Source organism: Diadema antillarum, unplaced genomic scaffold, assembly GCF_040938485.1.
Source record: "Diadema antillarum isolate AM-2024a unplaced genomic scaffold, OU_Dant_1.0 seq00001730_RagTag, whole genome shotgun sequence".
Classification (NCBI taxonomy): Eukaryota; Metazoa; Echinodermata; class Echinoidea; order Diadematoida; family Diadematidae; genus Diadema; species Diadema antillarum.
The window spans coordinates 614285-640336 of record NW_027272416.1 but is presented as its reverse complement, the minus strand read 5'-3'; the positions used below and the strand labels follow the sequence as shown (position 1 = coordinate 640336).

Here is a 26052-nt window from a genome sequence, read left to right as displayed (position 1 = left end):
ATACAATCACAGATGTAACTTCAATTTCTACATGATGCGGCAGACTCACAGCACCAAGTCAGTTTCTCTAGATTTCTTTGCAACAGAGACGTAACTTCAACTTGTGAACGTGATTCAGCAGACTCACAGCACAAAGTCAGTTTCTATGAACTTCTTTGCAACACAGAAGAGACTCCAACTCTCCCGCTTTCGACGGGAGATTTCCCGCCGAAAGCCCATTTTTGCAGAATCTCCTGCTTGATATTTAATTTCTCCCGCTTGAAATGATTTCTTACTCAATTTCATTATATGTTGAAAAATAAGCCTTAGATAGCGCGAGAGAGCATCTAGAATCCTAGACCGCAAGGGACTTTGCGCTCGTGATGTGCACGAAGCGCACATCAAGTTGGAGTCTCCCGTTTGCTTAGGGTTTCAGGCGGGAGAATCTCCAGATCAGAAGGTGCTTGGGGTTGGAGTCTCTGACATGGATATAACTTCAATTTGTACATGACTCAGTAGAATCACAGCACAGAGTCAGTTTCTACTTAATTTGCAAAACATGCACAGAGAAGATGGTGAGAAATGCCTTTCTCTGTGATATTCCTGTAAAGTTAAAAGCATCTTTAATACCACTGGCCTCGGCAAATCTTCCTATGCATAGAATAAAGTCATCAGCAAATGTTCTAAAAGGGTCATGATTAGTCAGAGAGACAGAGATTGAGCTGAGATAAAGGCTTTTAGGGATGAAACTGTATTCTAGCAAAAACTGCTGTCAAAAAATCTTGAACTGCATAGTGGAAATAAAGCCCTGGATAACCTTATTCTTTCATGCCAAAACTTAAAAACTTTGAAAAACAAACAAACAAACAAACAAAAACAAGAAATAGCAATGCATGACAGCAACAGGTTGCAGACGGGACAAGAAAGGAAAAAAAAAAAAGATAAGAGCAACATTATAATAAATATATTGTGCTGTAATAAAGAATGATACATGGTCAGAATCCATCCTTTATCAGTAGAAAGATGAACACAACAAAAAACACCTCTAACCTAAACAGTGCTGCTACCTGTAAGGGATACAGCGCCCCCTTGTGTTCAAAACCAACCATGTGAAACAAGCACTTGCTGATCTAATGTTCTCGTGCGGGTTCCTCTGCTTGGTCAAAGACCAAGGTTTGTCAAATTCATCAGAAATTTGCAACAGACAGATATAACCTTGCATAAGACACCACATCAATTCATTTATACCCTGCATACCCTGCGTGCATAATTAATACAGTGTACATGCGTGTACATGCATGTACAATGTATACATTATGTGGTAAATAAAATCAGTTTTGACTGTGCATAGGACATGTGAGTGTGGTAATAGTGAAGGAGCAGTTGAAGTCATAACGATATCACTTTGTGATCTACATACCACATTCTAGAGTGCTACACTTTGCACTTTCTATAAAAAAAAAAAAAAACAATAAATCTGCCCAATGGGATGATTTCCCATGACAAAAAAAAAAAGTTTAAATTACCTCTGCACAACATTTGGGGAGAAATAAAGAAGAAATAGTAAAGATACAATGCATGATCCAAGAGGATACTCGGTTCATCTCAAAATTGCATAAAATTGCATGAACTGTAGGGGCCTACCCCGTTTATTTAGAGGGTCTGCGTGCCAGCAAATATGTTGATACACAAGTAGGCACAGTCAAGGAGCCATTTAAGAGGTTCAAATGTATCATACAGCTTTGGAACAGTTAAATCTTCTGATGCAAACAGACTTGTGAAATAGCTCAATAAACAGACACAAAAATATGAGATAGACGACATACATGTAAGTCAAAGTAAATCTGCTGGAAATAAAAATTGTCTTTCTTTTTTTTTTACTCCATCTCATCAATCATTTCTGTACACTGAACTTGTATGTCTAGATGCTGCAAGCACCGCAAAATATATAATTTGACACACGGTGGAATGATGAGTAAGGATAATGATAATAAGACGAAGGAGAGGAGGAGTAAAATCTTTCTAGCGCACGCGACAATTAAAAAGTGGTTGCTATTAGTTCAAGTCTGATTACATTATATAGAATCAAAACTTTGATTCATGAGGTACACTCTGGGAAAACGTATTGCCATGCTAGTAGGTCTGCAAATTGGATAATCATTCAAGATCATCACCGTAGTAACTGCCTGCAGCTGAAGCTTTACCTTATCAAGTCCTGAGGTGATTTTGCCGCATACATGCAAATCATCACCTTGCTTCTTAAATCAACAACTCTGAATCACTTAATGCATATCCTATCTTGGAGAAAGATTTTATGAAACTGCATTAAACGCATCAAATTTACACACACACAAAAAAAAATGCCCATTTGAGACAGGAACAGTAACTGTAATCTTCTAAAGAACGTGGCCAAATTTGTAATTCAAATACAAATTCAATGATTTTATAGAACCATAGAAATGTCATTTCCAGATCTTAATGAGTTAAACTTGCTGGGGAAAAAGGTTCTACATATACATTGTACAGTCTACTCCAGTCATAACGAACATGGTTATAACGAAATTCCGGTTACAACGAAGAAAAAATTCAGGCCACAAAATGTTTATTTGTTGATTTGTTCGGTTATAATAAAATTTTGATATAGCAAAAGAAAACCGTCGGTCCAAAGGACTTCGTATTAACGGGAGTCCACTGTACATGGTACCATGCACTTTGACATCAACACAACTGTTGTAAAGAGAAATATTCAGAGTGGTAAATAAACCTTATGAGCACTGATTCTTGATGGGTGGTTAAAAAAAAATAAAGGCACTGTGAGACAAGCTATTAAGAGCATGGTCCTAATTGCTGTCATAGTTTCTAATATTGTGTAAAAATGATGATTAGAAGAAAGTACAGCGTACGTGCACAGAACTATGGATAAAATCCTTTAAAAGAGTCAAAATCTGTGAGTACTGAGATTTCATTGTAAATGAGACATTCCACATCAACATTAATAACAGAATGAACTGTGACAGGAACAGTTTTATAGTGCAAGTGATATTTGTTCATAGATGATGTGAGATTGACAAGTTTATCATTTTCAAAGCTTATGTATTCTTGAGTTGTGTTTTTTTTTTCTTTGTCATCTTTTTCAACAGCATTATACATCTCACTAAACAAAGTTCAACAAATTTTCCAAATCAAGCAACCAAAGATGTTAAATTATCACTCTAAACGTCTTATCAAGCACCTGTTATGAGGTATACCATAGTACCTGGGGTGGGGCCACAAGGTGGTGGAGGGGGTTACAGTGACACCCCTATGTATTCCTGGACTTACTCTCACTCCTTGGAGGGATAGTATAGTATTGGTTGAAGTGAGGATTCTTCTTTCCAGAACACGGCTGCGCACGAATTGAACACGTGCACGCACGCGGGTAGTCTCGATGTCGAGACTTACGAAATAAAATTGTTTGCAAGATACAGGTAATTAGAAACCATTCTCTGAAATGTTAGGGAGCATACAATTCTAACAGGTATTCAAAGTTTAGTTGATGAAAATTGGTATCAAAATGGCTAAGATATCCAAAAATAAAGTAAAACAACATGATCCTAATAAAAGAAGGGTCTCATCTTTTATCAGGATTGTTTTGTTTGAACATCTCGGCCATTTCAAAACCAATATTTATCAATTAAACTTTGAATTCCTCTTAGATTATATGCTTTTTCATGTCATAACAGGTTTCTCATTATCTAAAAAAAAGATTATGATCAAAAGAAGTTGGAAGTCCCATTTCACACCAACCGAAGCTGCACCATCCCTCTAAAGCTTTATACTCCAAAAGTGGCTTAAATGGTGAACACAGTGGTCATATTGAATAATTTCTACAGAAGATTTCCTTCGACACTGACCAAGAGCTGCATCATAATCGCTATTTCATGAAATGGACACTGCTAGCCCTAGTTTACGACACAACATCACACAAAATCCATCATATAGTCCCGTAATATCATGTAAAATTTGTACACAGTTTTGACTAGTGGTCAAAAGTCGCTTTAATACAAGATGCATGCATTTTTCTGGAGTCTACCTGTAAATTAAGGAAAGTCAACCTCTTTGAAACCTGCACTACACAGACTTGCATCAAACTGACAAACTGTTTTGACACATAATTAGCCATTTGTGGTCTTAACCAACTGAAGATAATTCCCGAGTATACTCGGGCAGGTCTCTAAGTGAAATGCCTGTTGATGAAAAACAAGCCAGTCCTCAACAAGTTAATAGGGAGTTTTAGATTTTCGCAACGGGGACGTTCAGAGGAAAAAAAAAAAAATGTCCTGAGCATGCGCAGAGACTCCAACTCTCCCGCCAAAAGCCCATTTTTCGCAAAATCTCCTGTTCTCCTGCTTGAGATTTAATTTCTCGCGCTTGAAATGATTTTTCACTTAGTGTCATTGTATGTAGAAAAATATGCCTTAGATAGCACAAGATAACATCTAGAACCCTAGAGTTTGACCCCGGCAGCAAGGAATTTCGCGCTTCGCGCACATCAAGTTGGAGTCTCCCCTTTGCTAGGGGTTTCAGGCAGGAGAATCTCCAGATCAGAAGGTGCTTAGGGTTGGAGTCTCTGCTTGCGCAAAATCGCGTATCAAAAGTCGATTTATTTATAGCTCGCATTGTCTGAGTTGCCACTACGCGTTCTGGGCTATTTTTATGTCTGCTCAATTCATGATATAGGGAGCTACTTCATGCACCGATCATGAGGGGGCGCAATTTCATTTTTTGTTGGTTGCGTCCTAGCGTAATCTAAAGCTACTTTTCAGCACGACGCAAGGAGAGGGGAGAACACCCAGCTCAAGCGTCGCCAGCCCTCAAACGTCCGCGCCGCAAATGTAAAGCTCCCTAATAATAAACTCACAACCACTTAAACTACATCATTGCAACAACAGCGTCTTGCATATTCTAGAGAGAGGAGGTCAGGGGAGGGGGGATGAAATTGATTAGTGTGCAAGAATGTCAGATCAGGTTAGACAAAAGAAACAAAACCCAAAACAGTAAAAGACAAAGTCAAATACCACCTTTGTACAGACAAATGTTTCAATGCATGCTTTTCACACAGTTTTATCTTTTCTTATTGTTCTGCTAGATGTATCTCTACAACTAACTAACAATGAAATCATTAGATACTCCTCATTCCCACAACTCACCTGACTGGAAAGACACACTTCTATAAACAAAACTTTGCATAAAATTAGAGATGGAATAAATTCTGCCACGGACATAGACATAGAATAATATTCCATTTTGAAAGAATATAAGCTCAGCCTACTTTATTACAAAAAAAAAAGATGGATCTACAATGTAAACCTTTGCATACAAGCTATAGCATGCCTAAGGCACCATTATCTTGATATTCATTAATTTTCAACAAAATACACAACATAATTTAATTCTTAACACTTGAGTTGAAATATACATCTATGTAATAAAATAAACAGAGTTGACACTTTATGGCATAATATTTACATCTCACATGGAATTTGTCAACGATCAATTTGCCTCAAAACAGCATCATGCAGCCAAATTTCTCTGACAGAATTTGTGACCAGAAATCAACAGCCACCATAATCCAGTCATCATCATTACAAAACTGCATAGAAGTTCAATCTCAGCACCCTAATTCATCTTTCTTTCCCTTTCTCTTTCTTTCCATACCACAAAACCCTGCAAAGAAATGTCAAACAACTGCTACTTTTCACAGAAATCACAATTTTGCTTTTCTTAGACTTCAAAGTATATAACCCAATGGCGTCATATAATAATTCAATTATTATCAAATGAATGTGGATTATGCAGTCAATGCTAAAGTGCGCCCTCTTGAGTCAGACAATGTCCAAGTCATTTCAGCTAAAACCAATCGCCATGGAGTATCATGTACAGTTCTGCTGTGCTTGCAGTCACCATTTGAAATCAAGTTCTACATTTCACCTATCTTGCTAGGAATAGGACGAGGAAGAATTTACAAATGTTAGTTATGCCTGCACAGAAATCGTAATCATCTGTGTTTTGGTGTTAGAAATTACCTCATCCATACGCCCCCAAATTATTAGCTGCTTATCAGATAATCTCATTGATGGCAAGTCTTTTACATCAAAGCAGAGATATAGCAAAAATTGGCGACATACACAATAAATGCCTTGTCATCTGCAACACAATCAAAATAATCAAAAAAATATGACATACAATTTAATAAATGGGACTGAAGAACATTCTATCAAGTAATAATCGGTCCTATGGCTGAAATGTGAAGTGACATGTACACTTATTCACAATTTCAATTCCTGCCTACATCCATGAGCTTATTTGGCAAGAAGAAAAAAAATCTTGTATTTTCTTGCCTCTTCCTATTAAAATAAAAAAGAAGGGGTCAAACTCCTATAATGCCCACTGAATTTGATTGGAAAGACCGAGTATTAAGTGCCTGATGAGGGTACTTGAAATGATTTGTTTTCAAACAAAACAGAAAAACTTAGCAAGACATTGTCTGCCTGGAGTCGAAACGCAGAAGTGTCAGATTTCCATCATCAACTCATAATGAAGTTCTTTGCCAGTCTCTACATACTGTAGCTGCGGTTAAAACAGCTCCTGCATCAGCACACAGTAGCAAAATTTTATGTGGGATACGACATTAACTCTCGAAACAGACCATCATGTTGGCAATAGCTCAGTAAAGTTTATTTGCCACAGGATATCACCTCTGCAAAAGTCATATTTTTGAGGGCATATGCTTGCTTGTCTGTCACTGATATATACTTGAAAAGTTCACAACAGATTTTGATGAAATTTTCAGGATAGGCTGAATGTAGTATTTTATTTTAAGGACAGGTTAAATTGTTTCAGTGGTGATCCATATCACGATCAAGATCTAGGATTCTTTGTTTTGTTTTGTTTTTGTTTTGTTCTGTTCTTTCAGAATGTACACTCAATTCCACGACATTAGTAACCTCATTGCACCCTCAAACTGCACCTAGTTTTTATTTACGTTGTAGATCCAACTTCCATCGCAACATGATACATTTGAAGTGCTGCTACTCAGGCATTACTCAGGCATACATGTATTTTTCTATTGTACACTTGCTGTGTCAAATATACTGCCACCAGATTACCTACATATCTGATTGTCAAATCAAATAGCACATTTGTCAAAATCCCATCTACACATCCCTTCAGGTTATGAAGACTTGGTCTAAATGGATCTGAAGGATGCTAGACTAAGACCTGAGGTAAAAATGTTTTTAATACAAAAAAAAAAAAAGACCAGCTAGTAGTTTACTGTATACCATACACTTTTGCAGCAGTTGATTTACTTCGCGTGACATTAGAGAAAATAACATGATTCTCACTCATATTATACAATAAATGCAAACAAAGGGAAACTGACCAAAAATGAATATAGTTTATTACTGAAAAATTGAGCAAAGGAAATGGAATCCCATTTTCGTAGCTCAATTTTTCATATCATACACATGACATATTATTTAACAGCCAATAATCAGAAATATCTGCAACATAACGTTCAGGAGACATGGGACTAAATATAAGGTATATCCTGAAAGATTCACATTTCTATAAATTTTACAACTTTTCAATATTTATAAATATCATTGATATCATTTACACTCTTTTAATCGTGGTTGTTAACACACAGAAGGATAAGCTTTGGTAATTATGGATCTATCTACAGGTGGCACATGTACAAAGTTCCCAATCTCGTAGAGAAAAATCTTATAAAAGACTCTGTTACTATGATGTAAATAAATAAACTCTATATCTCTGTGTATGAAAGTGGTCGCAGTGCACGCTCACGACTGCATGATGCGCCAGTCGAAGCGTCCATTCGGCGCGTGCGTCAGCGTGGGGATGACAGGCGACACTAAGTCCCAGATACCGAATTCCGCGTACTCTTCCAGCATGATGATTCCGCAGTAAGGCACCTTCTGTACGATGCGGGAGAATTCCATGGCGGGCCGGGCCGAGAGTCCCTGCAGGCAGCGCGAGTTGCTGTCCAGCGTGCTGGCATGACCAACAAGCAAGATATCGCCTGCAGGGAAAGAGATATATTGAATTATAATAATAATATAATAATAATAATATACACTGTAATAATGATACGATAATTAATAAGCAGTGCTTATACAGCGCATGACACACAGTACATGCATCTCTATGTGCTTTAAAAAAAAAAAAAAAAAAAAAAATTATACAAAGACATACAATTCCAATAACAATAATGGTACCGAGCTGCACATTTGCTAATATACTGTAAAACAAAACCAAACCCTCCCCCCCCCAAAAAAAAAGACTTGAGTCTATTAATGATTAAATTGTGATTTGTCTTGAATTCTGGAGTAAATCATTCCATAGGGTAGAAGCGTTATAAGCAAATGTTCATTCTCCATATAATGTGGTTCTTCTGTTCAGAATAGTAAAAAATCTTTGTTTTTTGAATGAAGGTTTTTCTCTAGTATGTAGATTTGAAGTAGCTCTCTCAAATAATATTGAGCAAACATATAGAAACATTCAAATATCTAGATATAATGAAATTTCATTTCAATTTGTCTTTATTGTCCATTATTCAGGAAATTCTTTTTGTTTCAGGTCGTTGTACATAAATACATAAAACACTGAACAGGAGCACCATCACAATCCACAGGAATTTCATCTTATTCAAAGTACAATTTGACATGAAGCATACGACGAACTGCAACAAAATCCAAACATCCACCAACAACTTAACACTTAATTATACACTTCTCATAACATAATGCAACATCTCATAGCTTATCGCAGTTCATCAAACAGATCAAATTATAAAACAATCTATGGGGAAAAAAGATAATGTTGATGAAAAACAGGATACACAAAACAGTCACCACCATCATTCTTGTATATAACTGAAAAGAATTTACTCTTTTATACTCTTCTATAACAAATGGGGTTGAAAATGGTGCATGTACAACTGCACCAGGGATAACCACAGCTTTCACTACAATATACCAGGCAAGTATATGATTGCAACAACAACAAAAAAAAACATATAAATAAGGAAAGAGAGAGGGAGAGAAGGCACAGAAGAGCAGACATAAAGCGAGACAAACAGACAGATTAATGGACAGATAAAAAGAAATACATTTACATAAAGAGAGAAAGACAAGGCACAAAGGAACAGACACAAAGAGAAACAAACAGAAAGTAAAGCTGTCACATTTTTGTCTGTCCATTTAACGTTTGTTCACCACTAAGTTTAGAAACGGTATAAAACAGTGTGTTCAATAGAATTCTAAAGTTGTTATGATAATTATCTTTATCAATCGATATTAGGCCATTCAGTGGAAAAATAAATTTTCAATGAACATATATTCCTCGATCTTTACTACGTAAGTACATACACTGTAGATGTCCGTCCAGCATTATGTTCAATCATACGAAAATTCTAATTTTGCAATAAATTCTAACAAATGGCATGTTTGAAGCGATATTAGGGAAAAGTTATCTCTCATAAAGTGTTCTCAAGTGTTTTTGCTTCTGTTTCTGTTTTTTGTTTGTTTGTTTGTTTTGTTTTGTTTTGTGTTTTTTTTTAACAGAAAATAGGCCAACATCCCCGAAATGTACCCTTTTATCTTGGAAATACACTGAATATTTACTTCGATGTTACATAATTTCTTCATAATCGTGTTTGTTGTAGTGGAAATGCACTGCATTATTTATCATTATCATTATAATTAAAGGACATTATAAGTGCTTTACAAAAATGCTGCACCTACTATCATTATTATAATTGCTGTTATTATCATTATTATCATCATTATTATTATCATTATCATCATCATTATTACTATTATTATTGTGATCATTATTATCATTATTATTATTACATTGTATCATCATCATATCTATTATTATTATTAATATCAGCAAGTCACTTACCATCATCGGAGCATTCCTTGAGGACTTCGCGGATGAAGTTCTCGCTCCTCTTGTAGTACGCCTGGCAGTTCTCCTTCTGGTTCAGGTCAGCCGCCGTCAGCTTCTCCTTGTAGCTCAGGTCGATGTTGAGGCCAAAGGTCGCGAGTTCAGCCGGTGCCAGCCACTTGGGTAGACCTCCCTTGCACCAGGCCAGCCACTCGAAGAGCGCTGTATCGATGCAAATTTTCACCGCATCGGGCGCCTCCAGTCCTGGATGTGGTTATTATGGAGAAGGTGTGAAATTATCTTTCTTGTAAGGACTTCTTGCAATTGCGGCAATTAGTTTTTATTTTTTTTTTTAAATGCATGCCAGAACTAGTTGAAATATCCTTTCCTTTCCAGTTGTTTTCATAACTAATTCATTTCAGAAGAAATCCTTACACAATTTATATCTACTCTTTGTCTTTCTGATTCTTTACATTTTCTTTGGCATGTAATTTTTCCTTTCATTTCCTCCTTTCTTTCTCTCTGTTTTCTTCTCTTGTCAAGGAAATGCATTATAAGTTCCTTGAGAAAACATTTGTTCCCATTGGCATGGTGACAAGAGAAAAAAATGCAGAAGATTCCATCTCGTGCATCTTCTGCATTTTTTTCCCCTTGTCACCATGTCGACGGGAAAGATGTAATCTGACGTACCTTGTAAAACTGCATGGGCTGTCTGCGAGCAGCGGAGAGCAGGCGAGGCGTAGCAGTACGAGATCTTGACACCGGCCGCCTTCAGGGCTTCTCCTGGAAACAAGATCAACTCATCATTAGAGGAGGGATGAAGCGAGGTGGGGTCTTTCTCCTGACGGGTGGTCTAGCGCCCTCAATGGGATTTCCAATGCCATGCACACACTTTGCAGTTTAATGGGAAATATTCCTACACATATATGTATTAAATATGCTAAGTCCTTGAACGTAAGAAAATTTGTGAAACACTCAGTAAAAGAACAAGAAAAATCTCTGCAGTCCTGTTCAACATTTTGTTATGTCATAGCAGTGGAAAAGTAAACAGACAATACTACGGGAATTTGTCGAAAATTCATTGTTTACAAAATCTGCAGAAGCACTTGACCACGCATGGAGAATAACATTTGCTGTAACACATCTTTAACTACAGGTGTACTTTTTACTCTGCACTAAGTTTAAAGATTTCCTTTTCTATAGCAAATCAATGTCCGAACGTATACATGTATTTTAATTGCCAAAAATGATATTTTTCAAAAACTTATGAAACACCACAAAAGCAAGCATTTGTATTGAGCTCTGTATGACCTTTAACCCTAATCAGCCCAGGATTTTTTTTTTTTGGCTATGCCAAAACTGGAGGGGGGCTTTGTAAAAGTACGCAAGGACGTTGCAAGTTTGGTCTCAAAAGTTGTGTGAGACTTAAACAAAGAAAATCAAGAAGCCTCATGAAAAGGCCTTCTTGCGTTCCAGAATTTTTGCGCAAAACGTTAAAGCGGAGCGGATTCTGCCCCATCCCCTCACCAATTTAGGGTTGATATAATCACATGACCTTCCACAGGTCAGGCTTGTTGTTGTTGTTTCTGTTTTTGCTTTCCCTCTCTCTCACCTGTCATCCTGGCCTGGTACTGTCCCATTTCTGTGATGGGGGAGTCCTTCTTGAAGTCTTGTGCCCCTCCAGGCCTCTGGGGTACCCTCTTGGGCATGTTCAGGTTCTTCCGTTGGTATTTGCCTGGGACATACCAAGATGATCAAGAGAGATGAATTACAGTAGGCCCTTGATTATCCTGCCATCGATTTTCCTGATTCTCTGTTATCTAGGGCTGGCTGACATCTTTTTTACTGTTTTCATATATTCTTACTGCCAAATCTCACTCAGCACAAACACACGTTCAACCATTATTGTGCAAATGCACGACGGGACATATTTCAATCATCGTAGGGCAGCAAACTGTAACTTTGAAGTCAGTTCGTGAGACAATGTGTCCATGACTGGTGCTGCGCTCACTGGCACTGAGTGCACAGCAGTGGTTACAGTATTCTGAAACAATGCAGCGGCAGTATTCAAAGAGTCGTAATATTGATCTCATTGTCAGTCAATATCAATCAAACAAACAATACATGAAGAGACACGAAGGGATATTTTACTTATATTTTGTTTTATTTCTGTATCATGTGAGGTATGAAACATGACATTCCCATGCAGATAATCATAATGTTAGTAAATTGGTCATAACATGTATATACCCCTAGCATGATATGCTAGAAGTGCAGAATTTGAGCATGTCTCTCTTATCCCGCCATATTAATTATCTGAAGGACTGCTGGTCCTGACATGGCCATATTCGGGCATATAATCAAGGTCCTACTGTACACGTCTGTTCCTTCAAATATGTCTGTATCTGCACACAAGAGTACTCTCATATCCAAGTATATTGATGCTCAGATATGACAATGGATCATGTGAGGAGAAAGAAAAAAGAAAAGAAAATGGTGTTGTCTGCGATCACAGTAACATGAATTTTCATTCACATAAATGACTGAATGGTGGATGATGACTGACACCAATTGATCAAATCAATAAAGAAACCAACTGATCAAATCAAATCAAAATCAACTCAAATCAAATTTTAAATTCTCACCCTGACAATGATTGAAACCAATCAATCAAATCAATAAAGAATTTAATCAATTGATCAAATCAAATCAAAATCAACTCCAATCAAATTTCAAATTCTCACCCTGCTGATCAAAGCAGTGAATAAGCCATTGCTCTCCGAATGTGACATCCACACGCTCCGCGTGCCTAATGATGAACAGTCGCCGCGGCTGTTTCTTTGTGATACCTGGCGGCTCGCTGGTGCTCATTTTCTTAAGCTTGAGAAGCTGTGCATGCAAAAAGGAAACGGATCATAAAAGCTCCCAAGTCTCTTCTTTCAAGATGCAAACGCATGCCTCATCTGCATCATGATATTTTATATGGAGATTCCTCATTCCACAAAAATATTTTCACTTTCACTTGAACCACAATGTGAGAGTAATAAAATGCATTTGGTTTCATTGAGTAAATTTGGCTGTCAGAAAACACAACAAGACATTAAAGGGTGTGTACAGTTCTGGTTGAGGTGAAGATTTAGCTTTTAACGTTTTGCCAGATATCCAGAAACCACTCTATGAGATGTCAAAGAGTATGCAGTTCTAGGGGGTATCAAAAGTTTATTCGATGAAAATTGGTTTTGAAATGGCCGAGATATCCAAAAACAAGGTGAAACAAAGAGATCCTAATAAAGTTGTGGCATGTCGCCTTTTATCAATAGCACTTTTTTTTTATATCTCTGCCATTTGAAAACTTCAGCAAATAAATGTTGAATCCTTCTTAAAATTACATGCTCTTTCATATTTCATAAGAGCCTTTTCATTATCTCACTTAGGAATGTTCAAAACATGAATCCCTACCTCAACCAGTACTGTACAGTCCCTTTAAGGTATCATGTTTTAAACAACACGTCTTTGTGGTTTGGTCCTGTCTATTTTAGTTCTGTATCTGACTCTTACATTCTCTCATTATAAATGCCAGCGTGGCAGAAGTGTGGTATTACACTTTTTTTGGGAACTATTCCAAGAGATCACTAGAATTGTAGTCTCATTTATAACCTGAATGTCTTGACATCATCATGTTGCACCATGTCAAGTTTTCCTTAATTCATGAATACATCTTTATATAACTGCATCTTTAATCTGTTACATGCAACCAAGAGCCAATGGAACTGTCCTATATCAAACATTCTTTTTTTTTCCTTATTTTGACAACTTCAACCTCTTGTAACTCTAAATGTAATCATTCTGGTATAGATTCAAATCATTCACAAGTGGTTGGAATCAACATTCAGTATTCAGTCAAATCAAGTAATACTGTTATAACAAACAACTTTCTTTCTCTCTCTCCTCTCTTTTTTACATGTTGGTTTAATTTTGATAAGATCTTATCCATCTTAATTTTCTGGTGTCCCTTTTTTCGTTTGAGTCAACTTGAAAATGAAATGTACTGGAACCAGAAAACTAAGAGCATATTCAGGCAGCGGTCTACTTGACACTAAGACACATTCAATCAAGACTCGGCCTGTTATTATGATCATCATTTTCTCTTCATGTAACACAACCTGTTCAGGTATGCTGCCATTCTTCCCTTGCCCGTTTCAGTATAAGGAAGTCATGTGCATACAACTGGCGTCTTCATGGTATTACAAACCAAATGACCGAATTGCAGTTCTCTGTATCATACCTACTATTCATCTTTTTTTTCTTTCTTTTCTTTTCTTTTGGTATTAGCTGAGCAATTCCCAATGTTTAGTTTAGGAAGACAATTGAGGCACTTGTAGGCTACCCATGACTTCCGTTCAGCACCCAATTGCCCCCTTATTGTTATTCTTTGCCTCAGTCCCACAGCCAGCTGCTGGCGTTTGGGCATTGAAATTGTGTAACCCGACACGCTGCCATTACCAGAGCCCCGATGTTAACGCTCTCAATGCTGCGGTTCCTTATCTAAACAAGCTCTGTTTTGCTTGGAAGTTGCCCAAGAAGAACTCATCCGGAGGGCGGAAACTCAAATCTAAATATAACGAGCAATTTTGAGAGGAAACATACTTCCAGACTTGACATTGAGAACAAAGAAAAAAAGGGAAGACTAGAGAGTAGTACCGGTACAAAATAGACTAGGAATGCTGATCTAAACCAAGAAGGGAAGCCTTGAAGGAGACCTTGGCAAGTGAAGTGGGTTACCCTAAACATTTCATGCACAGAACTACTCTGTAGGGATACGACATGCCTCCAGATTCTTGACTATCACTTTATACAGCAAGAAAAAAAAAAATCTATTCATTCCTATTCTGCAGCGGGTAGAAGACAATCAGGATTTGGATCTAGATTTGCCTCACTATTTGTGCCAAAATAAAAAAACAACAACAAAAACCTCCCAGAAGTATGACAGGAAAAAAAAATATAATACATTAAACTGTTCAACTATTCAACAGAGTTCCCCCAAAGGCCTTGAAACACCCCCCCCCCCACAAAAAAAAAAAAAAAATCAATTTCAGGTCTCACATTTGCATGTAGCATTTCAGAGGAACATTAAATGTCCTTTCATTTGTCATCTCATCTCAAACAAAGTTATGAAAAACACATACTATTAAAAACAACAACCTAGACTCTTTTTTCAATGACATTCTTTAAGTCAAGAATGCTTCACAACAAGAAAAGGAAAAAGAAAAAGCACTGCAGAAGATAAGAATGATTTCGTTGTGAGACAAGCATCTGCATTTGCAATACGCACCTTGTTTAATTGAAACATAACATCAGGTATTCATAGCAGCCATTATCGCTTAAACTCACATTCTCGTAACTGTGAACTTGGGGGTTCTGAAGGAGGCCCTCTGCTGACCTGTAGTTGCCAGACTGTTCCAGGTCCGAGCCAATGGGGATGGGGGGACTTGGAACCTTTCGGTCTAAACTGCCACGGGACACATTGTTACTTGTGGTTCTTGGTCTTGTTACTGGAAGGACTCTGTTTAAGGAGTAGAAATAATGTGCACAAGATTCAATAAATTGGACTATCAACACACCTGCCAATTTGGAGCAAGGCAAATATGTAAGTGCCTCTCAGCTAGCTGTTTCAGATGCATTATGGGATTGCTCAGTGGCACAGTTGGATCTGGTCTAGGCTGCATCTTGCTCACCAGGCCAGCACAAAAACAACGTACATGTATGTACAGTGTATATTCAAGAGTGATGCACACACATATCGCAAAACTAACAATTACACGCCCTTGCACTATTCAGAGCTATGGGTTTTTCGCTATCATGCACACATTGCAACTGCCATATGTACAAAACATATCCAATGGCTACTACTAAAACATTGATCAATTCGGTGCTTATTAACGTCAATGTAGGACAATTTGTCAATCAGTTGCAATACCTGTGGATGGTCCATGTGTCAGACTCGGGTGCCTTCTCGGTGTAGTTGCCGGGGAACATTCCCGAGCAGCCAGTCATGAAGGACACGCCCTTGAACCAACCATCGCTGTTCTTGTCCAGCTCCGAGCCTTCCATGAAGATGTAGTCGTCAGGAATGAGCTCAAGTTCATCCGGCACACGGGGCGTGTGGCCATACAGCACTCTCAGAACCTTTAAGAGGCAAGGGGGAAGAAAACATGTGGGAGTCTTATCACATACAGGAGTGAAAGTAAAGAAGAACAGTATATTGTAAAACAGGAATGTTTGCACGCATTTCAATTTCGCGAATTTCGCTAAAGCCAAGATTCGTGAAATTTAAACGCATGCAAAAGTTCTTGTCTACACTACATGTACATGCATTGAATGTTTGAGGCAATTCGCAAAAATTTCATGCCGCCAAACAGGCCATCAGTCCCAATTCACGACAATTTCATGCTGCGAAAATCTTGTTTTCAGAGTACTTCTATTTCTTTTTTATCCTACAGTTTACCATGTGGTGCACTATTGTATTCATACTGACTGACTGGCATGGTGCATTTTCTTAAAATGTCAGCTAGTATATATTTTATTTTTGGGTGGACCACTACAACAGGGTATGCACCCTGCTCCATGCATTGAATGAATAAAGCAGGGTCCTTTATCCCTTGGAAAGGACATTAATGGAAGTTCCTTGTGTGAGGGAATAAAGACTCATGCATGTTAAAAGTTTCACTTCATTCATTTACTGTAATAAGCAGGGTGCTCACACAGTGAAGTGGTCTTCCCACATGCCTACACCAATAAATGGGCAAATAATGCAGGTCCCTTGTGGCTTGCCCTTGGTGACTAGCAATAATCAGTAAGTGATGTCCAGCCCAATGTGCTACAGAAAGAAAAAGAAGAATTCCATTGCAGTGGACTTTCCAACAAGCTGTTGGTCCCATGGTAACATGCATATTTATGTAAGCGTAAATTAATCCAGACAAAAAGGCACAGAAAAAAACTAGATATGTCGCTACGGCGACTGATATGCCTCTGCCATAATGCATGGTTCTCCTAATAGGTCTATAGTACAATGTCTTGACAATGTGTGATGACAGTTTCACACAATTGGCAAAATATTGAAATGACGGTTTGACACAAATGTGCTGAATGTTCACTTTCCTAGAACTAGGTTCAATTGGATGAATGATTAAAATGTCAGAGTGCAGGTATTTGGGGAACTGATGATTTTTACTTGACTTTTGACCCTTTTATAAGTTTATGCATTGAGTAATTTTCAAGGTATTGAGAAAAAGTATAATTTCAGTATCAAATGGGAAAATAGCATTATCTAAACCTGGCCTTTGACCTCACAGTTCCAAAGAGAATCACTGTTAGGTTGAACATGCATAAATATGTAAGTTTCATGATGATACCTTGAGTTACTTTTGAGATATGGAGGAAAAAGTGCAATTCAGCACTTTCACTTGACCTTTGACCTTTTGACCTCTGACCTTTTGGCAAGAAACTTCCCACAGAATATATATTGGGTAATACATGTATACAACAAGTTAAAAAAAAAAAAAAAACCTTCAGGCATTGCATAAATATAAGGAAAGTAGTGATATTTTGAGGAGTTGACCTTGACCTTTGAACCATGACCCCCAACTTCCCTAGATAATCACTGCCCATTGGAACAAGCATATACACTGTATATTAAGTTCCATGAAGATACCTTGAACCATTTGCGAGATATGGAGAAAAACATGAATTTTCAACCTTTTTTTTCACAAAGTAATCTGTGACCTTTGACCTTTGACCCTGTGACCCTAAAATCCAAATAAAGTATTATCCCCCCAGGATATACCCTCATACCAAGTTTGATGTAAAACCACCACACGGTTCTTGAGATATCGACAAAACAAAACGGGACGTACGTACGTACGGACGGACGGACGGACGGACGACCCGAAAACATAATGCCTCCGGCCACTTCGTTGGCGGAGGCATAAAAACCCCTGTATAATATGAGGAATGTTAGGCATCAGCCATCTAGTCTCAACTTTGAGGAATGGATGCGTTTCCATGACGCTGCTTCCACCTATCTCTCACCTCTGACGACGATGAGCGTGGGTCCCTGGAGTAGAGGCGGAACTCCCAGCGTGCCGCCGACTTGATGTCGATCTCCTTGGAGAGGTTGATCAGCGTCTCCGTGTGCGCCTGGTTGAACTGGTAGGCCAGGGTCAGGTGTAGCTGCTTCTTGTGCGGATCGACTTTGACACCTTGTCATGTATGGTGGCAGTGAAGAAAAAAAAAATATGATAGAATCTGTGGTGTATAGTAGTAGCAAGGGACTAACAAGAAAAGTGATGAAACTTTAAAGTATGTGAAGTCAATTAGGAAGAAAAGGTTTTGGCAATCTATCATCTACTACACTTTGTAGAACACAAGATAGTGACTGCTTTCTTCTTTAGTGTAGTGATATGTACATGTACAGAATGGGAGGTACTATTTAAAGTAAAATAATTCTGCCGCCTACTTTTTTTTTTCTTAGAATAAAGAGCAGCCAATACTTACTAGCAAAGAAGAAATATTATGTTAAATAGAATGCGCATTTGAGTTGTAGTGATGAAGACAGTTTTTGATAAGAAGACCTACAGCATATCATTTGCATGAGATATATGTAACAGTCAATTAGAATCATTTATCTGGAAAGACAAGGAAACTCCAGAAGTCAACAGGACTTTGAAAATGGTACTAATATAAGGAATATATCCCAGAATGTCACATCCATTGCTAATTGCCCTAAAGGAGCAACTGTCAGTGACATTTGTCTTCTGGGGAAAGTAGTGCAATGGATTGTCATAGAGGAGTTGTTAATGGGAGAGGTTGTAATGGAAATAGTTGTCATATTAGTAGCTGTCTAAGGGATGTTTCCCCGTGACAGTTGACCTGCACATACGTAGGTGTCACAGCCCATAGAGTACAAGTGCAAAAGTGTTATAGAGATACACATGTACAATCTGATTTACTAGTAATCAAAATATATAAGGGATTAGCACAGGTGAATTACAACTGTTTTTGTGTATTCTAGATGTACACAAATTTGATTTTAAAGTAATTGGTACACTGTAAGGGATGAGCCATTGTAGGGACAATGGTCAAAATACCCTCTCATGGAAGACACACCACCCTGTAGGCCTACCTGTCCTGCTCAAGGCCTCCTTGCTGAAGTCTGCCATCACCTTCCTCAGGTAGTCGGCATGGTCGTCCTCGATGAAGAGCCCGATGAAATTACTGGAGGAGTAGAAGTCCAGGGTCAGCACCTCGGGCGCCTTGGACTGCCATCTGTCAATGACCATCTGGAATGTATCGGTCAGCGTCTGGCACTGACTGTCTGGACACTAGGGGGAAGCAGATGCCAGAGGGCACGTGGAGGAAAAAGACTTTTAACTCTTTATGTGTCATTGTGGAAACCCCCTGTGTGCCACATTATTCTGAGCCACCAATGTTGTCATGCTTTGGGAAAACATTCTGTTTTTCAAATGCATGTAACTTTTATAGATTTCTGTTCAGCTGGGCCCCGTTGCTAGAAACTTTGCGTTTAAACGCAACTTGCAACTGATTGTCACTGGCCAATCAAAATCATTATTGCATGCATGTCTTCTTAATAGGGCAGACCCTGAGCCAATCAGAACGGTTGTTTCAAAATTAGCAATTATTTGCAATTGATTGCAACTTTCTTGCAACGGGGCCCTGGACACATAGTGAGCAAAGTTTTAGAGAAAATGCCAAGCTTTGTTCTGATGTAAATTGTATGACAAATCTGTTACTGTTTTGATTTGAAATGACCATGTTCTAATGTACATTATTGTAAAAAGGCATGACTTTTGCACACAAAAGAGTGACAGAAAAATTTACACACAAATTCTGTAGGGAACACCGCTTGCTAGTCAATCACCACATAAAACGCAAGCTATATGTGAGAGGAAAAAAAATTGCAAGAAACGCTTTCATTGTCCTCTGGCATTTGGCGAATTAGCGATCAGTTTGGGCGGGTTTGTGCGTTTAAGCAGAATATGCGAAGTGGCACGCCGTCGACCAAGTCGGGCGTGCGAACATGGCACATAAAGAGTAAAATGTCGCCGAGGACAGTACTTGAAACCTGTCAGAAGGAAATATAAATGTTGAGTGAGGAAGAACCTCAACCTGTTATATAGCACATCCTGGATCATAAACAATTAGGATAGATTAATCTCACACCTTCGTTTATTACTTTTCCTGCCAAGATAAAGCTAAACTTCATTTGCATTTCCATCAATCATAACAGGTTATGTCCTACTGTCCCTGTTCTTTCAAATCAATCAAAACAGGTATGTTCTTCTGCCACCGTACTCCACTGTACTTTACAAGCAATGCATCATCCAAATTAAAAGAGCAATACCACAATGCAAATGTTTCATAGCCATTTAAACACAGTCAATGAAATCAAACAAGAAATAAGAGAAAGTCTGAGTAAAATTGAACAGGTAACATGAAAGGTAACATGATTTCAGTGTAACTCAGTCATGTCATCCTGATTTTTATGAATAGCCTGAATTCAAGGTTGATAAAATGGCAGAAGTTTAATTGAAATAAACCCAAGATATTAAAAAAGTTAGGGAATCTCACATTTCAATTTTTCATTAAATAGTCATATTGAACATATCAAAGAAGCCAAGGCGACTTCATTACTAGGATATACCCTCCCATTATTCTGTGCCATAAAATTTAATAAATAATTTTATAATTTCATTTTATGTTTTTGCTTGATGCTTTTGTAACTACATAATCCTTTCCCATTAAAAGTCACCATAGCAATGTTACACATTACATTATTTTACAGAAATACAACTCATCAAAAGATTTTCATTTGGGATAAAAATTTCACTAATTCTAAAATTTCACATGTAATTCATGAATGGAAATAAACTTCAAGAAAGATTTGTGGGCACTAATGTGGGCACTAACTTTTTTTTTCTTTCACAAGCCACATTCATTAGAATGGGATATTTTGATATCAACTTTATACATCATGCACTCGATGAGCATGATATTTTTCCACATTTGGGAGACTTAGTAGTGGGTGGCTGAATTCACAATTGATATCCACAGTAAAAGAACAAGGGAAAATATAAACCCTGCTTGGCAATCTCCTTGTTTTTATTCAATTAGAAAGTATTTTTGTATTTTTGTCACAGAAGGCAACACTTCTACAAGTCATCAGTTCTGTGAATATCATTCCACTTGTGAAATTTGCCGAAACAATGACATTGCAAACTTAACAACACACACATAATCTGAGGGGACCGGTTCTTTTCCGGTTTGCAGTAAAATTGTTACACGGGTATCTTACTGAGCTGGAGACTAGTCGGCGACCTGGTGGCAACTTGAGTCTCCCTAGAATCAAGCCAAGTCTCCCGGGAGTAATGAGAATTGAACAAGTTTGATTTTATTCAGGGATTTTTTCCAGTCTTCAGCTAGTCTCCGAGACTTCTCCGCAACATCTCATTAGTTGCAGCCAACTCGCAGAGACTAATTTTGTCGTCGTGGTCTCCATTGATGTCTCCACTACCTTGCGAGACTCAGTGGCGACCTACTGGAAATGCCATGGCGATGTCTCTGTGACTTCCAGGTGAATGAATTATCATTTTATTTGGCGAGAGCGCAAACCATATTTTTTTCTTTTTGTCTCTTGAGTTGTACCAATTGTGGTGACAGATCAGTTGTGGCAACGTCTCCGCCAGTGAGATATACTTTATTTAAACCATGAAAGACAGCTACCCATCCCCGAATGTAATTGTAACTGGTCCAAGATTACCGTTACCATGAGGCAATAACTTACTGAGATGAAGGAGCAGAGAGTGACATGGGGGAGGAGGCTATGGGCGCCATTCCGGCCACAGATGGAGAGAGATTTGTTCCAGTATTCATCCAGCTGCTCCCCAAGGGGTCCCACTGCACAGGCGTAGACGATGTACTCCCGCGGGATGGATTCGTCAAGAGTTGGGTCGTCGACATGATTCAGTAACCTGACAATGACAGGGGTTGAAAGAATGGATTAGATTATCTCCTCCAGTGGGATGCACCAATGGTCAGATTCAGGTTCAGAATTCACCAATCCATACCACCATGGGGGAATCAAGCTCAAAATTTCATTAAATTTTTATCGTTTACTTGCAATTCTGAATTTTACTGCATATTCTATATAATTGCAAAAGACTCTGGAACCAGTCTTACAGTATTTAAGTAAATCTGCACAAAATGAATAAAAGAAAAGTCACAGAATTTAGCAAATCTGAGAGAAAATCATGAAATCTGTGTTGCCAATTTAGGGATCAGTTGCACTGGGAGCGATTTACAGGCTCTTTATGATTCTCCCACTGGAATAAAAGCTAGGTTATGATGAAAGTGGGGGTCAAAATGAAAATAACTTTTTTTTATTCTGCCATGTGAAAAACATATCCACCAGTGAATACTGAAGATTAAGATAAAATAAGAAAGATATAACACAAAACCACAGAAAGGTAAATTCATTACGTGAGAAACGATAGATTCACAGTAGGTAAGCTACAGAAATTGTGTAGAGATGATAGCAAATACTTCCAAAAGATATCAAAAAATTTGCATCACTTATGGAATACTGTATGAAGGAAATTTTGCTCCTTTGAACCACTAAATAACAATGCACGGATATAAAAACATGCAAAAATGACATCATGCAAAAATATGATTTCTAGGCAAAAAAAAAAAAAAAAAAAAGCCATGCTATGCTGGATTATGCACAACTAATATCTACTGTACATTGTACATTGTACATGTTGGTCTACCGGGCTAGCAATCCAGAGGTCTCGGGTTCGAATCCCAATGGAATCCCATTTTCTTTGCTCATTTTTCCACTAATAGAATATCTCTACGGGAATATTTCAGCTCATACAATGATAAAGAAGGGATAGTAATGAAGTGCTAGATGTTGTGTTATATATATTTCATAATCTAAATAGTTGAACTGTCTACAGAAAGATTTAAGAAATTAGACAGGAGCTACTGTTACAGGGTTAACAGCTGTATGAAATTTATGCTCCAGGAAGGGGGCAGGCGAAAAACCGGAGAAAACAGACACCAGGGATTTGGCTCCCTTGGTGAGGATTCATTTCTACCAAGGGTCATCTGTACGGTCAGACAGTCGTCCCAAGATGGATGAAGTGAGGTGACGCATGGTCATCAATGCAGTTTAATGGCCATAAATGCATACAAGGTGATGTAAAAAGCCGACAGATTTTATGAATTCGGTCCAAAATATGATTCAACTTCCTGGAGGAAGAAAAAGCCATTTTTGTGGATGATGATGACTGACTACAGTACGCGCAATAGAAAACGCCCGACGAAAGTGCGTCCAAATTTCGTCCCAACGCTTTTTTCGTTGTTGATTTCGTCGGGGACGTTTTCAACGCTTTTTGCGTCCAGACTTCATGGACGGATTTTGGACGAATTCAACGAATTCAACGAAATCCCCGAACGCTTTTCCGAAGCTGTGGACGCATTCAACGCTTTCAGCGCTTTCAACGCTTTCAACCCTTTACACGCGATCACACACACACAGGAAAGTTAGCTCTAATCGCGAATTGCTAGCTCTTCTTTCGTCGAAGTTCTCTAGGTTTCCCGTCCATTTCTCTCATTTTCTCTCTTTTGCTTTCGTATCATTGTATCCCTTTCTTTTCAGAGTACAATCATACTTTAGAGAGTATTTTTTCTCATTTTTATTAAGTGATTACCGTGTTTGCCACAATTTGGGGTGAGTTTTTGTTCGAGTGTTTGTTGAGTTTTTCGATTGAACGATGTGTCGATTATCTTCGTGTGTGCGAGAATATCGTACCCACTCGTTTGTTTCCGTGTAAGTATTTTTACCGTAAAGTGTCTTCATCGTTCGTCTTCACGCATCGGGTTTTCACCCTAGTTTTCCTCATCGTAGTTTTCCACATCCATTTTTTTTTCCGGTGCAAGATACTCTGTGTATTTTCTGCTACGGTAAAATGCCATCGTCGATATTTTTTGTGTATTCATCGTAGTTTTCCACCTCCATTTCATTTTTGTGTGCAAGATGTGTAGCTAGGTCTGCGATGTCTGAATCGTTTACAGATGTGTTTTGTGAGAGTATTAACCACGATGATTTTGAGGATTTTGAGGGTTTCGCGGTGGATGAGATCGACTGGAATGATAGTGATAATGATAATGAATCTACACTATCTAGTGGTGTTGATATAAGAGCTCTTATGATGATGCAATTTATTTCGTGTGACCGACCATCATGACGTTGGCGATGACGAGTACGAAACGAGTAGCCTATACATGTACAATGTAGGCCTGTAATGATCTAAGACGAGAGTGACACTGACGACATGGCCTGGCCCTGGGGGCTGTTTTAGTGTTGCCTGCTGAGTAGGTGTTCCATTCTATCCTTTCAGTTATCTTTCTATCACTTTCTTCTTTTGACCCTGGATGAAAAAAAAAAACCCTATCTTGCCATGTAAAGACAGAACACATACCATCATGAAATATCATGACATTACTAAAGTAATAAAAGAAATAAGTAAGCGATGAAAATTCTTGTTTGTAAAATCATAAATCAAAGGTGATTTCATATGAACAAGCTCTTTGAAACGTATTTAATTTGCCTATTGATACTTGCTTTGCAAGTATACATTTTCTCTCCCATGGACTTTGTGTCCCCCCTTTTTTTATGTGCTTTAATGATTATTCTAATTTGTTTTGTCAATATCATCATTATTGCTGTATTAATATTACCATACTTTGATATGGTTAATTGCATTTGTTGATTGACTCTAACTTTCATTTTGTTGCCTCCTCTTGGTACTTGTACAGATCCTTTCTAGGGCTTGCTGTTTGCTCACCCCCCCCCCCCCCTTTGCTGTTGCTATTTCACTCTTTACCTTTCTTTGTCTCTCTGTTGTTCCTTATCTTGTTTGATGTTGCCTCCATATTCATCCTTTTCCTTCAATGGTTGCCCCCTGGCCCTCACGACCATTACTAACCTTCCCCTGCCTTTTGTCTGTCCATCCTCCTGCTCTAATCCCCCTCCCTTTACCTGTTGGGCTCCTTGCCCATGACATCCTACCCTCTCCTTTTGTTTTCTTTGTTCCTTGTCCCTTGCCTGTTCCTGACTGTTCTTGTTGTGTGAAGTCGCTTTACATGTGTGTGGTTGCTTTTTCTGCCTATTTGCCATTTTGCTTCTGACGAAGATTCTGCTATGATCGAAAACTTAGGTCCCTTTTGACTCTATCCTAAAAACATTCATGTACACTCCCAAAACTTGCTGGGCTAGTAATGAAAACTTCCATTATCTAGCAGGGGAGAGGGAATGCTTTCATTTTCTCAAGAGAGCTTTTGTGTGAGAGAATGCAAAACTTGATTGAGTGTTGCCAAGTTGTTTTCAAACTTCTTCATTTTATTTGATCTTAAGCATAATCACTTTCGTAAGTACATGTACAGTATTACGATTTCTTCTCCCCTGACTGTAATCGGAAAGTTTGCCATAAGGACGATCGCTAATGTGTTTGGATGTGCCGATATGCGAAACACGTGGTTCAAAAGAATGCACCATGTGCTACTTACAGTTGTACTGCCTTAAAGGTTACTGCAAGTTGAATGGATCGAATGCGCCATAGGCTTAGTTACGGTAAACAGTTTACGTTCGATGCGAATAATTATTACGTCTTTCAGGATCGAGGAATAATACACACAAAACATGCAAACAAACAAATCCACGAACGAGTGTTGATAACCAAAATTCATATGAAAAGTAATAGGCAGTTTTGATGAGCGTGAAATTTTATTGTCATGATTTTGCCGTTTAATCGGGTGGTGGCTGCATCACATAGGACATCTCAGTGAATTTGTCTAGGCATATGAGACTTTTCATATAAATCTGTGATTGCATTTTTGAGTGATTAATCAATTCCTTTTTACAGTTCGGGAACCAGAACATCAGAACATCTTTGCAATGATTCCTTTAACTCAACTCACCCGCGAGTTCTTCGATCGATATACTACACCAAATGCGCGCATTCTTTCGTCTGGCACCTG

General features: G+C 38.2%; 1 protein-coding gene across 1 annotated transcript in view; it reads right to left on the bottom strand.

The window, feature by feature from the left end:
- Positions 1-6118: 6118 nt before the first annotated feature.
- Positions 6119-26052, bottom strand: part of LOC139711924 (ubiquitin-associated and SH3 domain-containing protein B-like) — a 54575-nt gene continuing 34641 nt past the window's right edge. The window contains exons 3-12 of the mRNA XM_071623769.1: positions 21794-21980; positions 19115-19313; positions 18022-18191; positions 15911-16119; positions 15325-15496; positions 12678-12822; positions 11546-11668; positions 10624-10716; positions 9949-10197; positions 6119-8062 (exon numbers count right to left, since the gene is read on the bottom strand). Of these exons, the coding sequence (XP_071479870.1) occupies positions 7824-8062; positions 9949-10197; positions 10624-10716; positions 11546-11668; positions 12678-12822; positions 15325-15496; positions 15911-16119; positions 18022-18191; positions 19115-19313; positions 21794-21980 (1786 nt within the window). The 3' untranslated portion in view covers positions 6119-7823. The remainder of the gene's footprint in view (positions 8063-9948; positions 10198-10623; positions 10717-11545; positions 11669-12677; positions 12823-15324; positions 15497-15910; positions 16120-18021; positions 18192-19114; positions 19314-21793; positions 21981-26052) is intronic.